This window comes from Tursiops truncatus, chromosome 2 (genome assembly GCF_011762595.2).
Source record: "Tursiops truncatus isolate mTurTru1 chromosome 2, mTurTru1.mat.Y, whole genome shotgun sequence".
Taxonomy (NCBI): Eukaryota; Metazoa; Chordata; class Mammalia; order Artiodactyla; family Delphinidae; genus Tursiops; species Tursiops truncatus.
The window spans coordinates 83,677,015-83,700,817 of NC_047035.1; the positions used below are offsets into that span (position 1 = coordinate 83,677,015).

Consider the following 23,803-nt stretch of genomic DNA (forward strand, 5'->3'; position numbering starts at 1 on the left):
ATGAGTTGTCAATATTTCATATGTATTGAATTCTGGGAGTGGGGGGTGGGAAAGACATAGTAAGATTTGGTATTATCAGGGAAGATTAGCTATTGCCTGCCAGTAGACTTCCCTAGGTGGTATATTCCTTGGTGACGTTGCTACTGTCTTCCTAGATCTTGCCCTTGGCTTTGCAGACTCCATATTGGTTTCTTCTGTACCAAAAATGGGCCTATCTCTTCGAGATGGACTTCTACTAAACAGATTCACTAGAGATTTGTGTATAAATAAGAATGCTACTACTAAATATATCATGAGAACCAAATCAAATGAATCAGAACCCTTATTTGAGTAGATCAATACATTCCTTATAGGCATTCTACCTAAGAAAGTAAATTATAATGTAAATATGGCTTGCTGATCATGGAATCTGAACTGTTAGTTATTTGAATGGTTCAGAATGTTTAATGGCACCAGGCTAATGAATCCATGTCCACAGTAGGTACATACACACCTGTTGCAAGCCTTGAATGATTCTGTCTGTATACTCCCAGTATACTCCTTGAATAGGTGTGGCCAAGGTTTGATTTAATAACTCATTTTCTCCCCTTTGTTTCAGACTGACTTTTCCTTCATGTGCTGTTTTTTTGTTTTTTTGATTTTTTTGGCTGTGCCACTTGGCTTGTGGATCTTAGCTCCCTGACCAGGGATTGAACCCAGGCTACTTGGTGAAAGCACTGAGTCCTAACCACTGGACTGTTAGGGAATTTCCTTACATGTTTTCTTTAGGAATATTAATGTAAAAATAACTATTTTAAATTTTCTGTTAAGCATTTGATTGTTCCTTGTGCTGTGTTAGATATTTTTGTGTAAATTACCTTTTTTCTTTTGAGTTACTTCCTTGGGATTATAGTCCCCAAAGTAGAATTGCCGGACTTAAAAGAAGCAATGGTTACATAGTCATTATTACATTTTTGTTATTGGTTTTAGTACCTCTAGTAATGTACCTTTTTTTCCCTAAGGCACTGTAAAGATTAGATTTTAACACTTAATTTTAGCTGATTTTATTGTTATCTTAGTTATTTTAATTTGTACTTTATTTTTCATTACTATTTTTTCTATATTTTGTTCATTTATGCTTTTTTTTCCCTTCTCATTTTGAAACATTTCATTTTTTATTCCCTTGTCTACCCAGACAATATTGAAGAAAATATTTTAAAGTTTTTGTTTGGTTAAACCCTTTAAATTTTGTGTTATTAAAGCATGTGTCTTTCTTGGTTCATAAATAATTTTTGCAGCAGATTGTACCTTTGAAAGCTTTCCTGTGTCACAGACACTATATAGGTTGAAAAAAAAATGAGAGAGCAAGGAACAACCATAATTAAGATAAATATCCAGAAAGATAAATATGGAGGAAAGAATTATTTTGCCCTTTCAGTTAGGTGTCTCCATATGTTTGCTAAATATGTTTTATTAATTATATACATTTACAACTTACTCTTTGTCTACCTAATATGTGGTGTTCTAAAATTTGGATCTTAAGGCATCTAAATATATTTCTGCATATTCTTCTTTGTATTTCTTTCATTTTTTTCCTCTGACTTCTTTTTTTTACATGTAATTTGGTTTATTCATTGTTAGTTTTCATTGATAACTTTCCTCCTACTGTATGATAGCAACCTTGTTTAGTTCTAATACTTTATTGCTATGAAACTTAGTTGATGTGTTGGATGACTTCATAATTATCTTTTCTGTTGTTTGTCCACAGATAATTTTTAGCTGTGAAAAATTTTAATTTGTAACTTACAGGTTGTAGATTGAGTTTAAAATTTTTAAAAATTTAGTCAATAGCCATTTTTTAATAGGGTAGCTCAGCCAATTTACATTTGTTAAAATCAGTACACCTATTCTCCCTGTATTGTTGGTTAAATTTAACTTTATTGTTGCAGATTTTTGTTTTGCATTTAAACAAGAATGGATATTGGATTTTATAAATGTTTTTGACCACCTATTAAAATAACTAGAGTTTTTCCCAGTTTAATCTTTAATATGATAAAACAAATTTTGGGGTGTTGAGTAATCTTAGCATTCCTGGGATAAATCCAGTTCAGTCATAAAATATTCTTTTATTGGGTGGGCCAAAAGGTTCATTCCGTTTTTTCTGTAAGATGGCTCTAGTAGCACTTAGTATCTTTAACTTCATTCGAAACAATTTTGTTAGATTGTATGTGACAGCTGTTATATCAGCATGCATTTTAAAAAAGACTTACCAAAATTGGTGAATTTTTGTATAACCATTTTAATATTGAAGTTGGAAGAAAAAAAGCAACATTTTCGTCATATTATGCTTTATTTCAAGAAGGTAGAAAAGCAAGTGAAACGCAAGAAAAGATTTGTGCAATGTATGGAGAAGGTGCTGTGATCGATCAAACGTGTCAAAAGTGGTTTGCAAAGTTTCATGCTAGAGATTTCTCACTGGATGATGCTCCATGGTCAGGTAGACCAGTTGAAGTTGATAGCAATCAAATCGAAACAATAATTGAGAGCAGTCAGCGTTATACCATGAGGGAGATAGCCGACATACTCAAAATATCCAAATCAAGCGTTGAGAATCATTTGCACCAGCTTGGTTATGTGAATAGCTTTGATGTTTGGGTTCCACATAAGTTAAGCAAAAAAACCTTTCTTGACCATATTTCTGCATGCGATTCTCTACTGAAACATAATGAAAATGTTCCATTTTTAAAACAAATTGTGATGGGCAATGAAAAGTGGATACTGTACAATAATGTGGAACGGAAGAGATCTTGGGCAAGTGAAATGAACCACCACCAACCACACCAAAGATGTTGATGTTCTGTATATGGTGGGATTGGAAAGGAGTCCTCTACTATGAGCTTCTTCCAGAAAACCAAACGATTCATTCCAACAAGTACTGCTCCCAATTAGACCAACTGAAGGCAGCACTCGACGAAAAGAGTCCAGAATTAGTCAACAGAAAACGCATAATCTTCCATCAGGATAACACAAGACTGCATGTTTCTTTCATGACCGGGCAAAAACTGTCAAAACTTGTATGGGAAGTTCTGATTCATCCGCCATATTCACCAGACATTGCACCTTTGGATTTCCATTCATTTTGGTCTTTACAACATTCTCTTAATGGAAAAAATTTCAATCCCCTGGAAGACTGTAAAAGGCACCTGGAACAGTACTTTGCTCAAAAAGATCCATCTTTTGGGAAGATGGAATTATGAAGTTGCCTGAAAAATGGCAGAAGGTAGTGGAACAAAAAAGGGTAAATATGTTGTTCAATAAAGTCCTTGGTGAAAATGAAAAATGTATCTTTTATTTTTACTTAAAAAACCAAAGGCACTTTTTGGCCTACCCAATAAAACATTGCCAGGGAATTCCGTGGCAGTCCAGTGGTTAGGACTCTGTGCTTCCACTGGAGGGGGCACAGGTTCTATCCTTGGTCAGGGAACTAAGATCCTACAAGCCACACTATTTTAAAAAAAAAAAAAAAAAACCTTGTAGATTTTCAGTAATCTTTATTTTGCTTTCTAGAGTATTCCAGACAGACCCTCATATGAAAATAGTGGAAAAGTCAGAAATTTCAGGTAAATTTGTTACTGCAATCCCTGCTAAATCTGTTGTCTATATAATTATGCTGTGGTTATCTAACCAGATAATTGGTATAACTTAGTATCCATCTTATTGCTCAAAAAGTGTAACTTGTAGAGTCATGTACCAAAATGTTCATTGCAGCTCTATTTACAATAGCCCGGAGATGGAAACAACCTAAGTGTCCATCATCGGATGAATGGATAAAGAAGATGTGGCACATATACACAATGGAATATTACTCAGCCATAAAAAGAAATGAAATTGAGCTATTTGTAATGAGGTGGATAGACCTAGAGTCTGTCATACAGAGTGAAGTAAGTCAGAAAGAGAAAGACAAATACCATATGCTAACACATATATATGGAATTTAAGGAAAAAAATGTCATGAAGAACCTAGGAGTTAGACAGGAATAAAGACACAGACCTACTAGAGAATGGACTTGAGGATATGGGAAGGGGGAAGGGTAAGCTGTGACAAAGCGAGAGAGAGGCATGGACATATATACACTACCAAATGTAAGGTAGATAGCTAGTGGGAAGCAGCCGCATAGCCAGGGAGATCAGCTCGGTACTTTGTGACCGCCTGGAGGGGTGGGATAGGGAAGGTGGGAGGGAGGGAGATGAAAGAGGGAAGAGATATGGGAACATATGTATATGTATAACTGATTCACTTTGTTATAAAGCAGAAACTAACACACCATTGTGAAGCAATTATACTCCAATAAAGATGTCAAAAAAAAAAAAAGTGTAACTTGAGCCATGGGGGGCAGAATGAAAGGTACATGGTTAGTATTTTTTTTTATTGTTAATGTCCTTATGCAATTTTTCTAATGCTTAATCAGTGTATTATTGAAAAACTTTAATCTTTTCTCTATTTATAGAAACAGAAGCAGGAGGAAATGTCCTATTTATGCAGTAAGTAAAAAAATGTGATGTAAATTATACTTTAAAACTTGTTTATTCCTATTAAATGAAGTGTTTTTAAAGTTAAAATTCTTTTTGTTTTTTATTTCCATTCCCTTTTGTGGAATACTTAGGATTAATTCAGAAAACAAATTCTTTGCATAATTTAATATACTGCTATAGTTGATAAGTATGTGCATTGTACACCTTATCCTATTAAGAGGGATGAAACATTCCACTTTCATATATAAATCCTCAAATACATGAGCTAGTACAAAACAATAAATACCAAGTCCTTAGATTTTTTTCATTAAACTAGTTTTTCTTATTATAACATTAATACAAAAATTAAATAGCAGTAGGCTTGAACAAATGAAAACATACTTATCTTAATCATAAGAGAAATACAAACTTAGACTATATTGAGACATAATTTTTCATCTAATCAGTTAAGAATATAGGTAAAAAGTCTCATTGCTAGTGGGTATATATTGTAGAAGGCAATTGGCAATATCATTCAAAATTTTAAATGCACATGCTCTTTGGCTCAGAGATTTCATCTCTGAATTTATCTTACCAATACACTTGTAAATGTGTGAAATGATGATATAAAGTTATTCACTGTAACATTTATTTTAATAGTAAAAGATGTAAAAGATCCTAAAGGTCCATCAGTAAGGGACTGGTTAAATAAATTACAGTTTTTCCATGTAATTGACTAGTGTTGAGCTGGAAAAAAAAAAGATTCTCTTTATATATTGACAGAAAAATCTCTAGGCCATATTACTTAGGCTCCTCACAGATAACCACTGTTGATAATTTTGGATGTCCTTGCAGAAATTTTATATGTATATCCAAGTGCATGGTTTATCTTTAGCTTTTTTTTTTTTTAGACAAGACAAAACTGGGATCACTCAAAGTCTTTGGCACTTTCCATGTTGTTACATGTAGATCTACCTCAGTCTATTATAATCTGTTGTATGTCTGCACCAACATTTAGTCAGCTCCCCATTGATGGACATTTGGGTTAACTTTTTTTTGGCTGCGCCCTGGGATCTTAGTTCCCCAGCCAGGGATTGAACCTGGGTCCCCTGCAGTGGAAACGCGGAGTCCTAACCACTGGACTGCCAGGGAATTCCCTGGGTTGTTTCCTTTGACTTACCTTTTTTTTTTAAAGCTAAATTTCTAGAAAATGAGTTGCTTTACAGGTCATTCGTTTTTTCGTTGTTTTTTTTTTTTTAATTTATTTTAATTTTGGCTGCGTTGGGTCTCCGTTGCTACGCTCAGGCTTTCTCTGTTTGCGGGGAGCCGGGGCTACTCTTCATTGCAGTGCGGGCTTCTCACTGCAGTGGCTTCTCTTGTGGCAGAGCACTGGCTCTAGGCGTGTGGGCTTCAGTAGTTGTGGCACATGGTCTCAGTAGTTGTGGCTCCGGGGCTCTAAAGCGCAGGCTCAGCAGTTGTGGCTCATAGGCTTAGCTGCTGTGAGGAATGTGGGATCTTCCTGGACCAGGGCTCAAACCCGTGTCCCCTGCATTGGGCAGGTGGATTCTTAACCACTGCACCACCAGGGAAGCCCCTACAGGTCATTCTTTAAAAAAAAAAATAGGTAATTCCCTGGCTGTCCAGCTGTTAGGACTCCATGCTTCTACTGCAGGGGACCCGGGTTCGATCCCTGGTCGGGGAATTAAGATCCCGCAAGCCTCGTGGCACGGCCAAAAAATATATATATTCTTTTAATAAAAAATTAAAAAGAAAAAGCAAGCAGCATGTATTAAACATATTTTTATAGTGTTCTTGAAATTTAGATATCTGAAAAAAATTAATGGTAAGGTCCTTTAGTTGCCTTGTAATTTTTTCTGCCAGCATTAGATGTCTTTTTTTTTTTTCTTTTAATTTATTTTTTGCGGTACGCGGTCCTCTCACTGTTGTGGCCTCTCTCGCTGCGGAGCACAGGCTCCGGACGCGCAGGCCCAGCGGCCATGGCTCACGGGCCCAGCCGCTCTGCGGCATGTGGGATCTTCCCGGACCGGGGCACGAACCCGTGTCCCCTGCATCGGCAGGCGGACACTCAACCACTGTGCCACCAGGGAAGCCCAGATGAGTCTTTTTTTAAAGATGTCTTTGGAGTTTTCTGCCAGTCACCGTGCGAAAACCTATTGCCTACCCTACTCTTTCAACTGTTGTGATTCTTGGTAATTGTCCAGAGTATAGATTTTTAAATTACTTTATAATTTTTAGGAATAAGAATCCAGAAGATAACTACTGTGAGATAACTGGTGAGTATGATCAGAGTACTTTTCTTATCATACGTTTTTCTCTTTATCTAGATTCCTTGAAAAGTAATATGTAAGAGAACCATGAACAAAAAATGTAGAGAAAGTGTTCTTCTTTACACAAAATCTTTAATTTAAAATTTCACAAACTTACTAATATTTCTCTCAAACCTGCTGTCCCTGTTGTTCTCTGTCTTGAACTCCCACTCACTGTCATTCACTCAAGTCAGGAATTGAGTCATGTTTTACCTTTTCCTCCTTTCCCCATATCCATTTGGCCCGATTCTCTTTGATTTTTTTTTTCTTTTTTTCTGGCTGTGTGGCTTGCAGGATCCTAGTTCCCAGACCAGGGATCGAACCTGGGCCCCCTGCAGTGGTAGCGAGGAGTCCTAACCACTGGACCACCAGGGAATTCCTCAGGCCCTATTCTCCTTCAATTCTGTCTCCAAAATATCTGGCCCATCTGTTAGTTATTCTCTGTTCCTTCTGCCCATATTTGAATTCAAGTCCTCGCTGTTCTTTCTTGAGCTATTGTATTTAGTTTCTTATCCTTCTAGTCCATTCTACATATTTCTAAATCTTATCATATTACCTCCCAGCTTACAGTTGTTCAGTGACACTATTTTGCTTACAGGATAAAACCCACACTCTTTAGCATAAACTTGGAAAACCTTTTATAATTTGGCTTGTTTTTTTCTCCAAGTTTATCTCCAGCCCTTTATAGGCTTCCTGTGCTCTAGCCCATGAATAACTACTTGCAGTTTCCCATGTGGACTTTTTTCCTGCCTGTATCCATTTGTAAATGCTATTTCCTCTGCCTAAAGTGATCTTCCTAATACAGTTTGTCTAACAGTCTTCTCATCTTTCACTTAACTTAGCTTTTCACTTAGCTTAAGTTTAGTGCTTTCAAAGTAACCAGTCCACAAACTGTTATAGTCCTTGACAGAAAAGGAACTTGCAATAGAATGTAAACCAACTACGGCAGTAAGCTACTGTTTAGCGGCATTTTTTTCTTAGCAAAGCTCTACTGATGAAAGGAATTTTACATCAGCTGCAAGCTCCTTATCTCAAAATAAATTAATTAATTGATAATAAGCAGTTCACCATCTGGCAACATACGTTAAGTAATACTGGCTTAAATCAAGCCTTCACTGACAAAACCAAGGAGTTAGTCACTCTGTTTTGTGCTCTTACAACACCCCTTTTATTTCTTAGTCTATTGTAGATTTTTTTAAATATAAATTTATTTATTTATTTTTATTTTTGGCTGCGTTGGGCCTTTGTTGCTGCGCACAGGCTTTCTCTAGTTGCCGCAAGTGGGGGTTACTCTTCGTTTTGGTGCACGGGCTTCTCATTGCGCTGGCTTCTCTTGTTTCGGAGCATGGGCTCTAGGGCACGTGGGCTCAGTAGTTGTGACTCGCGGGCTCTAGAGTGCAGGCTCAGTAGTTGTGGCACACGGGCTTAGTTGCTCCACGGCCTGTGGGATCTTCCCAGACCAGGGCTCGAACCCCTGTCCCCTGCATTGGCAGGCAGATTCTTAACCACTGTGCCACCAGGGAAGTCCCTATTGTAGAATTTATCATGCTGTATTTTAGGTATTTACTTTTGGCTCTCTTATTAAACTAGGAACTCTTTTGAGTCCAGAAATTTTGTCTTGTTCTTTGTGCTTTAGTATATGGTTGAGTTCTGGGGCACATAATAGGTTCTGAAACAATATTTGTTAAGTAAATGACAAGAATGGAAGCTGGATATGTAAATAAAACTTTAATTAAAAAGCCCATAATTACTTCATCATATTGAGTCGAGGTTGCCATAAACCCTTTGAAATATTCTAAATATTTACCTTTTAACTTAAGAATTTTTAAATGTATTTCCTGTTTCATTATAGCATCTTCAGTCCCTTCCTTATTTCCAACATCCACTTTGTTACCTAAACCTTTATATTTCAGTTCTAGAATGTCTTTTTTTCTTTTTCTTTTCTCAACTTCCACTCTTTTTATTTATTTTTTTATACAGCAGTTCTTATTAGTCATCCATTATATACATATTAGTGTATATATATCAATCCCATTCTCCCAATTTATCACACCCCCACCACCACCACCACTTTCTCCCCTTGGTGTCCATACGTTTGTTCTCTACATCTGTGTCTCTATTTCTGCCCTGCAAACCGGTTCATCTGTACCATTTTTATAGGTTCCACATGGATGCGTTAATACACGATATTTGTTTTTCTCTTTCTGACTTACTTCACTCTGTATGACAGTCTCTAGATCCATCCACGTCTCTACAAATGACCCAATTTCGTTCCTTTTTATGGCTGAGTAATATTCAATTGTATATGTGTACCACATCTTCTTGAGGTGGGCTTGTATTGCTATAAACTTCCCTCTTAGAACAGGTTTTGCTGCATCCCATAGGTTTTGGATCATCATGTTTTCATTGTCATTTGTCTCTAGGTATTTTCTGATTTCCTCTTTGATTTCTTCAGTGATCTCTTGGTTATTTAGTAACATATTGTTTAATCTCCATGTGCTTATGTTTTTTACATTTTTTTTCCCTGTAATCGATTTCTAATCTCATAGCATTGTGGTCAGAAAAGATGCTTGATATGATTTCAATTTTCTTAAATTTACTGAGGCTTGATTTGTGACCCAAGATGTGATCTATCCTGGAGAATGTTCCGTGTGCACTTGAAAAGAAAGTGTAATCTGCTGTTTTGGGATGGAATGTCCTAAAGATATCAATTAAATCTATCTGGTCTATTGTGGCATTTAAAGCTTGTGTTTCCTTATTAATTTTCATTTTGGATGATCTGCCCATTGGTGTAAGTGAGGTGTTAAAGTCCCCCACTATTATTGTGTTACTGTCGATTTCCTCTTTTATAGCTGTTAGCAGTTGCCTTATGTATTGAGGTGCTCCTCTGTTGGGTGCATATATATTTATAATTGTTATATCTTCTTCTTGGATTGATCCCTTGATCATTATGTAGTGTCCTTCCTTGTCTCTTGTAACATTCTTTATTTTAAAGTCTATTTTATCTGATATGAGTATTTCTACTCCAGCTTTCTTTTGATTTCCATTTGCATGGAATATCTTTTTCCATCCCCTCACTTGCAGTCTGTATGTGTCCCTAGGTCTGAAGTGGGTCACTTGTAGACAGCATATATATGGGTGTTGTTTTTGTATCCATTCAGCAAGGCTGTGTCTTTCGGTTGTAGCATTTAATCCATTCACGTTTAAGTTAATTATCAATGTGTATGTTCCTGTTACCATTTTCTTAATTGTTATGAGTTTGTTTTTGTAGGTCCTTTTCTTCTCTTGTGTTTCCCACTTAGAGAAGTTCCTTTAGCATTTGCTGTAATGCTGGTTTGGTGGTGCTGAATTCTCTTAGCTTTTGCTTGTCTGTAAAACTTTTGATTTCTCTATCGAATCTGAATGAGATCCTTGCCAGGTAGAGTAATCTTGCTTGTAGGTTCTTCCCTTTCATCACTTTAAATATATCATGCCACTCCCTTCTGGCTTGTAGAGTTTCTTCTGAGAAATCAGCTGTTAACCTTATGGGAGTTCCCTTTTATGTTATTTGTTGTTTTTCCCTTGCTGCTTTCAATAATTTTTCTTTGTCTTTAATTTTTGCCAACTTGATTACTCTGTGTCTCAGCATGTTTCTCCTTGGGTTTATCCTGTATGGGACTCGCTGCGCTTCCTGGACTTGGGTGGCTATTTCCTTTCCCACGTTAGGGAAGTTTTCGACTATAATCTCTTCAAATATTTTCTTGCATCCTTCCTCTCTCTCTTCTCCTTCTGGGAGCCCTATAATGTGAATGTTGTTGCATTTAATGTTGTCCCAGAGGTCTCTTAGGCTGTCTTCATTTCGTTTCATTCTTTTTTCTTTATTCTGTTCTGCAGCAGTGAATTAATTCTACCATTCTGTCTTCCAGGTCACTTATCTGTTTTTCTGCCTCAGTTATTCTGCTATTGATTCCTTCTAGTGTAGTTTTCATTTCAGTTATTGTATTGTTCGTCTCTGTTTGTTTGTTCTTTAATTCTTCTACATCTTTGTTAAACATTTCTTGCATCTTCTCGATCTTTGCCTCCATTCTGTTTCCGAGGTCCTGGATCATCTTCGCTATCATTTTTCTGAATTCTTTTTCTGGAAGGTTGCCTATCTCCACTTCATTTAGTTGTTTTTCTGGGGTTTTATCTTGTTCCTTCATCTAGTACATAGCCCTCTGCCTTTTCATCTTGTCTATCTTTCTGTGAATGTGGTTTTGTCCCACAGGCTGCAGGATTGTAGTTCTCCTTGCTTCTGCTGTCTGCCCTCTGGTGGATGAGGCTATCTAAGAGGCTTGTGGAAGTTTCCTGATGGGAGGGACTGGTGGTGGGTAGAGCTGGCTGTTGCTCTGGTGGGCAGAGCCCAGTAAAACTTTAATCTGCTTGTCTGCTGATGGGTGGGGCTGGGTTCCCTCCCTGTTGGTTGTTTGGCCTGAAGCGACCCAACGCTGGAGCCTACCCAGCTCTTTGGTGGGGCTAATAGTGCACTCTGGGAGGCATCACACCAAGGAGTACTTCCCAGAACTTCTGCTGCAAGTGTCCTTGTCCTCATGGTGAGCCACGGCCACCCCCTGCCTCTGCAGGAGACCCTCCGACACTAGCAGGTAGGTCTGGTTCAGTCTCCTATGGGGTCACTGCTCCTTCCCCTGGGTCCCGATGCTATACTACTTTGTGTGTGCCCTCCAAGAGTGGAGTCTCTGTTTCCCCCAGTCCTGTCGAAGACCTGCAATCAAATCCCGCTATCCTTCAAAGCCTGATTCTCTAGGAATTCCTCCTCCCATTTGCCAGAGCCCCAGGTTGGGAAGCCTGACATGGGGCTCAGAACCTTCACTCCAGTGGGTGAACTTCTGTGGTATAAGTGTTCTCCAGTTCGTGAGTCACCCACCCAGAAGTTACGGGATTTGATTGTATTGTGATTGCAGCCCTCCTACCATCTCATTGTGGCTTCTCCTTTTTCTTTGGATGTGGGGTATCTTTTTTGGTGAGTTCCACTGTCTTCCTGTCAATGACTGTTCAGCAGTTAGTTGTGATTCTGGTGCTCTCGCAAGAGGGAGTGAGCGCACGTTCTTCTACTCCGCCATCTTGAACCAATCTCTAGTTCTAGAATGTCTTGAGTCTAATCCCTTATTTCCATTCTTATTGTCTCTTGCCCTAAGACAAACTCTCAACGTGTTGTATCTGAACTTTTAGAGTAGCTTCCTCATTGGTTTATCTTCTCTTGAATCTTCTTTCTTCTCCTTCTCTTGAATTATTTTTATAAAATGCACGTCTCATCCTGGAAACATTTAGACTCCTTAACATAGAATAAAAGATGCCTCAGAATCTTACCCTAATATCTTGGTCTTTTTTTTTTTTTTTTTATTGGAGTATAGTTGTTTTACAATATTGTCTTAGTTTCTGCTGTACAGCAAAGTGAATCAGCCACACGTATGTATATATCCCCTCTTCCTTGGATTTCCTTCCCATTTAGGTCACCACAGAGCATTGAGTAGAGTTCCCTGTGCTATACAGTCTATTCTCATTAGTTATCTGTTTTATACATAGTAGTGTTTGTATGTCAATCCCCATCTCCCAATCCACCCCACCCTTCCTTCCCCCCTTGGTATCCATACATTTGTTTTCTATGTCTATGTCTGTCTGCTTTGCAAATAAGTTCATCTATGCTATTAACATTTTGGTCTTATCAGTTGGTACTCTTTACTATGTAACTTCTACTATCCAGGAAATAAAAATAGAGAAGTGAAGGAGGAAAAAAAGTAGTCCACACTTTCCACTTTTAGAATCCCACCTTCTCTACCACATTCGAAAAATATTTTAATCACACAGAGAATACAGTAATCACTGAACTCTCTGTCTCTAAAATGGGAAAATTTTAAAGTCTCAGTGAAATTTAGGAAGGACTTAGTAACTGAAAAAACTTTAGTAAATACTTGTAGCTGATGAAATTCCTAAGAAAAGGGAAGTCAGGCTCTTGGTGATATATATTTTTGTCATTGACTATAGTTTTTCTTTTTACTTAATAGGGATGAATACATTGCTTTGTGCTCCCATTCAGACCCAGATGCCCCAGAGAGAGGTATGAGTTCATGCAAGTGCCTTCATATTTTAATCTTCTTTGATAGTTAAAACTTTTAAAACACAAAAAATTTCATGTTAGTGACATGATTTAGGGATTACTTACCAAAATGGACCAACATAGACTGGAAAAACTACGTACCTTTCCAGTTAACTAAGTATAGTTAAATGACTGCCAGTTTAAATAATAGGGAAATATGTTAATTATATAAGGACTTCTCAACTTTAATGGGCATGTGAATCATCTCAGGATTTTATTAAAATATAGATTCTTATCCAGCAGATCTGCAGTAGGTCCTGAAATTCTATACTTCTAACAGTCCCCTAGGTGATACTAATGCACTGGTCCACAGACCATACTTTGAGCAATAAAGAGTTAGACCATGTCCTCACAAGTAAAACCACTGCATTCAAGGACAACTCAACCACCCAAGAGTATAGAGTGTACTATAAATTAGCCATCATGCACTTATTCCTTCCAAGTCTTTTTTACTTAGAATGAGAATGACCTATCTAATATAACAATTAGAATTTACATTATAGTTACATTTGGTATTGTCAGTCTTTTCATTTTTTAGTCAGTCTAGTGGGTGAATAATTAACTTTTAATTTGTTCAGAAACACTAAAAGTATTCACAGACTTCAGAAAAAAATTTAAATACGAAATTCTGTGCTGCACACCACACCATTGATTCAAACAAACCAATGTAACATGAAACCGTCATCTAGGATTGTTTATATAATACTCTTTCTATATAGTACATGTTATAAAATACCTTTTTAGAAGTTTGCATTTGATTTGATCTCTTATATTTTCCTTTCTTTGTAGGTTTCAGTTACAGAATACAACCATGAAAGGAAACATGCAAATGACCAGACAGTCATCTTTTCAGATGAAAACCAGATGGACCTGACAGCAAGTCATACTGTGATGATTACCAAAGGCCTTTTGGATTGTACCAAAAGTGAAAAATCCACCAAGATAGATACCACATCATTTCTGGCTAACTTAAAGCTCCACATTGAGGATTCAAGAATGAAGAAAGAATTAAATTTTTCTGGGGATCAAAGCACTTTCTCAGAAAAGAAAATAAATTTCAATGACTTCATAAAAAGATTGAAAACAGGAAAATCAAATGCTTCTCCTTTTACAGGACCTGATAAAGAAAATTCTGAGATGCCTATTCATTACAAAGAATCAAATAGAGCCTCTTCTATGCATCAAATGCATGTATCTCTTAGTGTAGATGCAAATAGCAGTAATATGACTAGACTCTTTAGAGAACAAGACGATGGGATGAATTTTACCCAATGTCATACAGCCAATATTCAGACTTTGGTTCCCACATCCAGTGAGCCCAGCTTAAGGGAATTTAAAGGTGATGATATTACAATTTATGGCAATGACTTTATGGACCTGACAATTAACCACACTATACAGAAGTTACCTTCAGCAGATAATCTGTCTGAAATAGAAAATCAAACTCAGAATGTCATGATGGATGTTTCAACAGGTCGTGGAGCTAAAGCACTAGGACAGAAGACAGTCTTTAAGGATAAACCAAACGATGCTTTTCAAGACCCTTCCTTAAACCCTGAAGGTGACATACATATTACCAGCAGTCATATTACAGGGACAGAAATTCAGACAGTCACACAGACTTCCTACCAGGACGTCAGAACATTGGCCATGATCCCAGAATCTAAACGTTCCAGTCCAGCTATTCAAGATTATAAGACATTTTTCTATTCTAGTTGTAATGATGCCATGGAACTGACCAAGTGTTTCTCAAGTATGAGAGAGGAGAAGAATTTGCTAAAGCATGACAGGAGTTATTCTAAAATGTATCCCAATCCAGATGCCATCTCTCTTCTCAGAGAGAATACGATTTATTCGGGAGAAGAAAGCATGGACATTACCAAGAGTCACACAGTTGCAATACATAATCAAATTTTTAAACAAGTTCAGACAAATGTACAGATAGCAGCTGCACCAGTATCTGAAAAAGAAATGATGATCCAAAATCACATAATCGTGTCAGAGGATGGGGAAATGAATATAAATTATAGCTCAGTTCCTCACGTATCTAAGGAAAGATTACAGCAGAGCCTGGAAAATCCTTTATTTACTTCATTGACTGACAAAAGGACTGAAATCTTCACAGGTGAAAATATGGATTTGACTAAAAGTCACATAGCTAATGTAGGAAGTCAGTTTCCTCTTGCATCTTACAGTCTGGCATCTGAGAATACCAGTAAATCTCACTCTCACAGCATAAGCCCTTCAGATGAATGGGAAGAAATGACCAAAGGTCGTATTGAACCATCCCGACAACCAAACATAATATCTAAAAACATCCCAACTGACACATGGGACAAAGGAAAAGATCAAGTTTTGAATATTTCACCCTATCTTGATAAAGATTCTCCTCATTCACCTGATATTAACCAGAACATAGCAACAAGCCATAATATAGTATACTCTGGTGGAGATCTTGATAAACAAGTAACACTGAGAAATAATAGAAATACAGTTTCTTGTGAGCAATCTTTGTTTCCTACTACAAAGCCATTGTTTTCATCAGAAGGACAGTCTGCCATGAGAAATCATAATACTGCTGTTAATAGTCAAACAGTGAAACCTGTACCAGACCAGAATTCTAAACTGCCTGAGCCACTGAGGAAAAGTTTAGGCAGTCCCACGCCTGACTGTTTTCATGACAAGATAATTATTTGTTCAGAGAAGGAGCAAAATATGGACCTAACCAAGAGTCACACTGTTGTCATTGGATTTGGTCCTTCTGAAGTACTAGAACTAGGTAAGACTAATTTAGAAAACACTAACAACCAGCTAACAACAGTAAACAGACAGAAAGCTGTAAAAGTTGAAAAATGTAATGAAAGTCCGATAGAAAAAACTGGAGTATTTATTTCTAATGATATCATGGGTGTGTTGAAGGACAAAACTGGAATTCTGAATGAAAAGCAAGATGTCAAAATTTGTGAAAGGAAAAGTCTTGGCAGACTAAAAATTGATAAGACTGTTGTATTTTCAGAGGGAGATGAGAATGATATGGATATCACCAAGAGTTACACAGTGGAAATAAATCATAGACCTTTACTAGATGAACATGATTCCCGTTTGGTGCCTTTGGCAGGAACTTCTAAAACTGTTTTGTATACATGTGGGCAGGATGACATGGAGGTCACCAGAAGTCACACAACTGCTATAGAATGTAAAACTATCTCACCAGATAAAATAACTACTAGGCCTGTGGACAAAACTGTAATGTTTATAGATAATCACGATGAACTAGAGATGACAAAGTCCCATACTGTTTTCATTGACTACCAAGCAAAGGAGAAACCTATGCTTCCAGACAGCTCTAACTTTGAACTATCCAAAAGAAAAAGCCTAGAAAAATCAAAAGTGACACCTAATCCTGCTAAGGAGGGTGTTTTCTTTCCGGACAATGGTGAAAGTGATCGCTCAGTAGCAAAAGTCAGCCAGCTAACATTACCGGGGGAATGGTCTAATAGTGATCCTTTAGAGAAAGCTGAAGCATTTTTAGCTGCTGGTAACATGGAAGTGTCTAAATCAACCATTTGGAAAAATGACAAAAATGTACAAAAGCCTGGATTTCTGAATGAATCTCTATCAGGCAAAAGTCAGAGAAGGAAGAGCCTTAGACTCAAAAATGACAAGACCATTGCATTTTCAAAGAATGACAGAAATGGTGTGGATGTCATCCAGAGTTGTACAGTGGAAATAAATAACAAAGGTGTCCTGGAAGATAGAGAGGACTCTCATTGGGTGCCTTTGGAAGGAACTTCTAATACTGTTTTATATACATGTGGGCAGGATGATATGGAGATTACCAGAAGTCATACAACTGCCTTAGAATATAAACCTCTCTCACCAGATAAAAGAACCGCTGGGCCTATGGACAAAACTGTTATGTTTGTAGATAATCACAGTGATCTGGAAGTTACTAAGTCCCACACTGTTTTCATTGATTGTCAAGCCATGGAGAAAATACTTCAAGAGTACCCTAAATTTGGAATAGCAAAAGGAAAAACCTTGGGTGTTTCTTTTCGTAAGGATGGTAGCTCTGTTCAAGAAATCACTAAAGAACAAGCACTGGCTGTAGAAAACAAAACTGTTCTTCACACTGAGCAAAAGCATCATGTGATACCCTTTGTTCCTACTAATACATTGTCTGGGGGTCAAGGTGAGACAGAAGTCAAATTCCATAGCACTGCTGTGGATGAAGAGGCCATGAAAGTTGTACTCCAGGCCTATGTATTGGAAAAAGCCAAAATTGAAAGCTGTCACTTAAATAGTACAGATAGAAGAAATGTGGGTTTTACAGGCAGTTCTGTAGCTGCTGTTTGTGGATCCAGTGATAATTATTCCTGTTTACCTAATGTTTCCTTTTTTGATAATTTGGAGGAGAATGGCATGCCCTTATGTGATAAAGATGATGTAAAAGCCAGTCATTGCCCAGTGCAAAATGAGCTTCCTTATGCAAACAATTTAGCTAGTGAATATTATTTGAAATCTGAGGGACTGCCTCTTTCTGCTCCTTGTTCTTTGTTAGAGAAGGAAAAAGTTGTTCAAACCAGTACCCAAGGACAGTTAGACTGTGTCCTAACAGTACTCAAAGATCAAGATCTGATTAAGGAGCCCCCAAATCTATTAGCTAATGAAACTTTAGTATATGGTGAAGATTTGGGGGAGATGACTAAACTTAACTCAAAGCGAGTATCTTGTAAGCTTCCAAAGGATCAAACGGAGGCCTTTGTTGATAATGCAGAGCATAGTTTAAAGAAGACCTTTGTTGATGATGTTTGTGTTGCTCCTCAGCATCATCTGTCAGCCCAGCAACATCCATTACCTCAACAAGGACAGAGTATTGTCAGTAAAGATGAAACAATATTGTCTAAAGTGGGAAATAAGAATTTAAATATTGTTAGAGGAAATGCCTCTGAACCCATATGTGAAGATGATTCCACAATGCTCAATAATGAGAAACAGTTTACTATGGCCTGTAAAAAAGAACTAAAGAAAAATATTCAAACAGCTAAATGTAATACAGCTATAGATTTCCACAATAACTCAGACTTGACTAAGCAAGTTATTCAAACTCATATCAATCCTAGAGAAGCATCAGATCCTGTAATTGCATCTAATGCTGCAACTTTTAGTAGTATCAAACCACATCTGAATAATTTGAATGAAAAAACTGAAGAATTTTTAGATTTCCAACCAGTTCATATACCACCTTCTCCAGAACAATTACTTGAATTAGTAAATAAGGCACACAGTAATATGAGTATAGTGCAAGCTACAGAAATACATAATGTTAACATAGTGTCCAGCAGTGTTAAAGATGATAGGGATGAAGAAAATAAAATTTCTCATAATGGAGCTGAAACCATCTCTGTACCATTAATGACGACTATAAAAGATAAAGTGAGGAGATGTTCTTTGGGAATATTTTTGCCCAGATTGCCAAACAGGAGAAATTGTAGTGTCACTGGTATTGATGACCTGAAGCCGATTCCAGGAGACACAACTGATTTAAATAACTTAGAAACTCAGCCAGTCTCCAGTAAGCATTCAGACACTGGATTTGTTGCAGCTAAACTGAACTTAAGTCCATCTCAATATATAAATGAGGAAAATCTTCCTATATATCCGGGTGAGATTAATTCCTCAGACTCTATTAGCATAGATACTGAGGAAAAGGCTTTGACTGAGACATACCAAAAAGAGATTTCACCATCTGAAAATAAACTGGAAGAAACCTGCAATAGCCAAAAAAGAACCTGGGTACAAGAAGAAGAAGATGATATTCAGGATGAGAAAAAAATCAGAAAAAGTGAAATTAGGTTTAGTGATACCGCACAAGATCAGGAGGTGAGCTCTGTCTTGAATTAAGAAATGTTCTTGATTTTTTATGAGTATTCTTGAATTTTAATTTTAGTCTCGGGTAACTAGGAATTGATTATTTCCAATTTTATATATACATATATATATATATATACCTGGAGAAATATTCCTATGTAGAATCTTAAGAAATTAATTGACTAGCAGTTAGACTTAAACACAATTTGAAGTGACAAATGGTCACAAAAAATGAAATGGAAAGTAGTACAAAAATTAATATCAAAATTGTGTAATTCTAAATATTCTGTCACTTCTAGTGTTTTGTCATTTTGGCTTTGCATATTAGAATCTCTAGCCAGGGTATATGTGGTTTGACAAGTCATCTTCAGTGTGAAAATATTTGGAGGATAAAAAGCTTTTTTATTATGCAAACTGCTTAAAGAAAAGCTGGACTGAATTTTCTTGGCTAGTGAGGATATATAGAAGCTGAAAGTCCATTTCTTTTGAGGATGGGAGAATGCCTAGATCAAGCCCAGTATCTCAAAGTGAAGTGAGTGAGATTTTGTGTTTATTTAAAAGTCATAGAAGGTTCTTTATTTTGCAACATCTAGGCATTTTGGAAGTCCTGAGGTGACAATGTATGATAAAAAGTAGAGCTAGTGAATTAACCCATTTGTAAATATCTTTGTTATAATTGATAAAAAAGCAACATTTTGGACATGGAATTGTTAAACCCTCAGCTGAGAAATGTACGTCAGGACTTGTTCATTAGGTTGGCAGCAGAGGGGCAGAAGGAAGTATAAAGGTAGGGCTAAATGTGGATGTGTTCATATTTAAATTTTGATGATAACCATTGATGTATGTGTGTACCTCTTGGCTATACTATAGGAATACATTAAGTAATTCAGTGGAAACATACCTCCTTGCTAATACTTGAATAGTTTAGATCAGGTAATGAATCCTCTTAGAAGCATTATACTTTACGTACTCTGTTGCATTATGTCTCATTTTTAATTGAACATTAAGGGAATGTAGTATTTTAATCATAACTCTGCCAATATCTTTATCTAGAGGCCTGTTGCCATTTTTGTCTTTTATGAAATTTTTGTTGCCAAGAAAGGCAGGATTACATTTTTTCCTTCCAGATTGAGTTGGTTTAGTGTATTCTTGGTTATCAAAATACTCATAGCTTTGGGACTTTGAAATGTTAAATATTCATGATGTGTGAAAAAGCATGATACATAACTGTATGATCTTAATTACATAAAAATGGATGCTAAGTTTTGTAGGTACACAAACGAGACCTAGGACGACACATCAAACAGTAAACTGCTTGTGATTGTGGATGACTTTGTTTTCTCTTCTTGTGTTTTTTGGTTTCCTATTTTACATGTGTTAACTTTTAAGAAATAAGTGTTATTTTAAAAACCTTTAAAAAAAAAGGCATAGATTTTAAAAGTTGAGGGAACACTGATTTGGATAACTTGTCACTGAAACTGAGTTTTACAGGTGGAGAAATAAAGATTAGAAAGTATAATAGGTTCATAGGGGGCTTCCTTGGTGGTGCAGTGGTTAAGAATCCACCTGCCAATGCAGGAGACATGGGTTCAATCCCTGGCCCAGGAAGATCCCACATGCCACGGAGCAGCTAAGCCTGTGTGCCACAACTACTGAGCCTGCACTCTAGAGCCTGTGTGCCACAACTACTGAAGCCCGTGTGCCTAGAGCCCATGCTCCGCAACAAGAGAAGCCACGACAATGAGAAGCCCGCGCACCACAACGAAGAGTAGCCCCAGCTCGCTGCAACTAGAGAAAGCCCGTGCACAGCAAAGAAGACCCAACACAGCCAAAAATAAAAAAACAAATAAATTTATGAAAAAAAAGAAAGAATCATAGGTTCATAGAAACAAAGTTTAAACTCTGTTAAGAAATACGTAAGTAAGCTTAGAAGATGATTTCATTGGTTCTTTAAGGTGAGGTCCTGAGGAAATTGTTCATCTATGAAGCTTTGAGAAAGTTGTAACAGTAATATAAAATGTATAACTGAATAGATTCTATGAAAATTAGTATTATTTTATTTAATAAATATTTATTGGGTATCTGCTATGTCCTAGGTCCTGTTTAAGTCCTGGGAATGCTTCAGTGGGATTTACGGACAAAAATCTGTTCTCATAGAGGTCACATCCTAGCACTTAGACAAGGAATATATTGCCCTTAAAAACATAAGTAGGGCTTCCCTGGTGGCGCAGTGGTTGAGAATCCGCCTGCCAATGCAGGGGACGCGGGTTCAATCCCTGGTCCAGGAAGATCCCACATGCTGCGGAGCAGCTAAACCCGTGTGCCACAACTAGTGGGCCTGCATGCTGCAACTACTGAAGCCCACATGCCTAGAGCCCGTGCTCCGCAACGAGAAGCCACTGCAGTGAGAAGCCTGCACACCGCAACAAAGAGTAGCCCCCGCTCACCGCAACTAGAGAAAGCCCGCGCGCAGCAATGAAGACCCAACTCAGCCAAAAATCAATAAATAAAATAAATAAATTTTATTTTTTAAAAAAATATAAGCAAGTAGGTAGATGAAAATGGCATTTAAGGGCTGTAAAGTCAAATGGTTAAAATGGTAAAAGCAGGACCATATGACTTATTTGACTTCAATCAAAGGAGTCTTGGTCACCTGGGGAAGGAAGTACTAAAGCCTGGAAATAAATGCCTTCTCTGTACTCCAGACAGAGCCATTGTGTACAGCCGGTATTCTCTTCTGGTTTTCTGCAGTGTGGTAGCCCTGACCATGGTGACTAGTAGTTGAAAAATCAGATAGGTCAACGTTTGGTAGCTCATATGATATGGCTGTAACCTAGATACCTCTGGGAAACATTTGCTTATATAGTATAATGCACAAAGTTATTTCTATATATTTTTAAATAAAATTACTTTGAACTCTAAAAGCCTTATTCTAATTCTTTATTAAGGTATTTTATATGATTATAGATAAATTTTATAGAAGTATTTCTCTTAACATTGAACACTTAGTCATTATAAGTATACACTGTCATAACATTATTCTTATGATGTTTCTTTACTGATCATTTCAGATTTTTGATCACCGTGCTGAAGGAGCTATAGAAAAAAATGCTAACAGTGTGTTGATAAAAAGCCTGAGCAGGACCCCATCTACTTGCAGCAGTTCTCTGGATTCAGTCAAGGCTGATGGGACCTCTCTGGACTTCAGCAGTAAGACCTTCATGAAGGCTAAATAATAGAAGTCATCTGCTTACTTGACTAATAATATATTTCAGTTCAGGAGATATTTGAAAGTTGTATAAGCTTTTTGGGAGTTGATAAGTAAAGTCATACTTAGTTTATTTTTAATTCTTAGTTATTTTAATAAATTGAGAAGTGTATATTATGAAAGTGATTTTCGTAAGAGGCTTATAATTAGTAGAGAAACCTATATGGAGCCTTAAAACTGTAATACACTTTGCCCTACAAACGACTGTCTTCCCAGAAAAATCCTAGCAGATAGCTTCAAGAGCTTGAACCACACATAAACCTGAATAATAACTAAAATTAAGTTTACAATTTAATTTTGACTTATTCATCACTTGAATTTGCTTTACTTGTAGCACACCCCAGTAGTCAAATAGAATCACAGTTCCTCAGAGATACCGTTTGTGAAGAGAGCTTGAAGGAGGTATGTTAAAGTAGTTCTCATTTCTAATGCAACTAATTTCCTTATTTTGTTTTCTCTTGTTTAATTTTTTTTAATTATGAAATGTTTCAAATATACAGGAGACTAGTTTTCTTTTTTTCTTTTTTTTTTGTTAAGGATCCAACATGGCAATTAATTATGTGGAGTAGAATCACAATTGGAAGACCTACGTTTTGTTTTGTTGGGTTTTTTCCCAATTTTACTGTTACTGAATAAACTTAAGAAATAATATTAGATAAAATCTGCTTATGTATAGCTTACAAATATCTGGATAGCGTTTCCACAAATATATGCAAAGTACTTTAAGCCATTTAGAAACAAAGGTGGTGGTTATAGTCAAAATGACTCACCTTGAATGGTCATGCAAACTTTTTTTTTCCCTCAGAAACTCAGAGATGGGAGAATAACAATAAAGGAGTTCTTTATACTTCTTCAGGTCCACATTCTGATACAAAAACCTCGACAGAGCAATCTCCCAACCAAAGTAAGTTCAGTTTCTTGGTAAAATAGTTATCTCAGTTAAAATATATTGTACTTGTTTACTAAACCGCATCAAAGCAAGCATTTATTAAAAAACAAAAAAAGAATCTAAGGAAGCAAATTTTCCTATAGAAGGTTTTCCTGTAGAAGGTACATTTGGGGTTAGCATAAAAATTGATTTTTTTTTTAAATTGACTTTTTAAAAAATAATCATGAATTTTGAAAATGTGAAAAATTTTTTTTTCATTTCTTGCCATCTATTTTGTTTTTTATACTTTTTCCTGAACATACGGTTTTTAAAAAACCAAAGTACAGCAGAAGTTTGTTTTTTGGGGTTTTTTTTTTTTTGGTTTTTTTGTCTGCATTGGGTCTTCACTGCCACGCACAGGCCTTCTCTAGTTGCGGCAAGTGGGGGTTACTCTTCGTTGCAGTGTGCGGGCTTCTCATTGTGGTGACTTCTCTTGTTGCAGAGCACAGGCTCTAGGTGCGCAGGCTTCAGTAGTGTGGCGCACAGGCTTAGTTGCTCTCCGGTATGTGGGATCTTCCCAGACCAGGGATCGAACCCGTGTCCCCTGCATTGGCAGGCGGATTCTTAACCACTGCACCACCAGGGAAGTCCCCAGCAGAAGTTTTTTTGTTTGTTTGTTTGTTTGTTTTGTGGTACGAAGGCCTCTCATAGAATACTTAAATAATACAGTCAACAAACTGAGTTTAAAAGATTAATAGACAAACATATCACTTAAATACAAAATTACACAATATTTTTTTCACTTAAGTCTGTCAAACATTTACAAAAGTTAATTATGCCCTTGG

At 36.8% G+C, this 23,803-nt stretch overlaps 1 protein-coding gene and 1 non-coding gene across 2 annotated transcripts in view; one reads left to right on the forward strand and one right to left on the reverse strand.

Annotated features, from left to right (window-relative positions):
• Positions 1–23,803, forward strand: part of KNL1 (kinetochore scaffold 1) — a 63,578-nt gene that overhangs the window by 16,596 nt on the left and 23,179 nt on the right. The window contains 8 exon segments of the mRNA XM_073800747.1: positions 3,547–3,599; positions 4,488–4,521; positions 6,748–6,785; positions 12,860–12,912; positions 13,741–18,834; positions 21,894–22,032; positions 22,425–22,492; positions 22,896–22,994. Coding sequence (XP_073656848.1) covers positions 3,547–3,599; positions 4,488–4,521; positions 6,748–6,785; positions 12,860–12,912; positions 13,741–18,834; positions 21,894–22,032; positions 22,425–22,492; positions 22,896–22,994 — 5,578 coding nt within the window.
• TRNAG-ACC (transfer RNA glycine (anticodon ACC)) lies at positions 7,121–7,193 on the reverse strand. The gene has a single exon. It is a non-coding gene; the product is annotated as a tRNA-Gly (tRNA).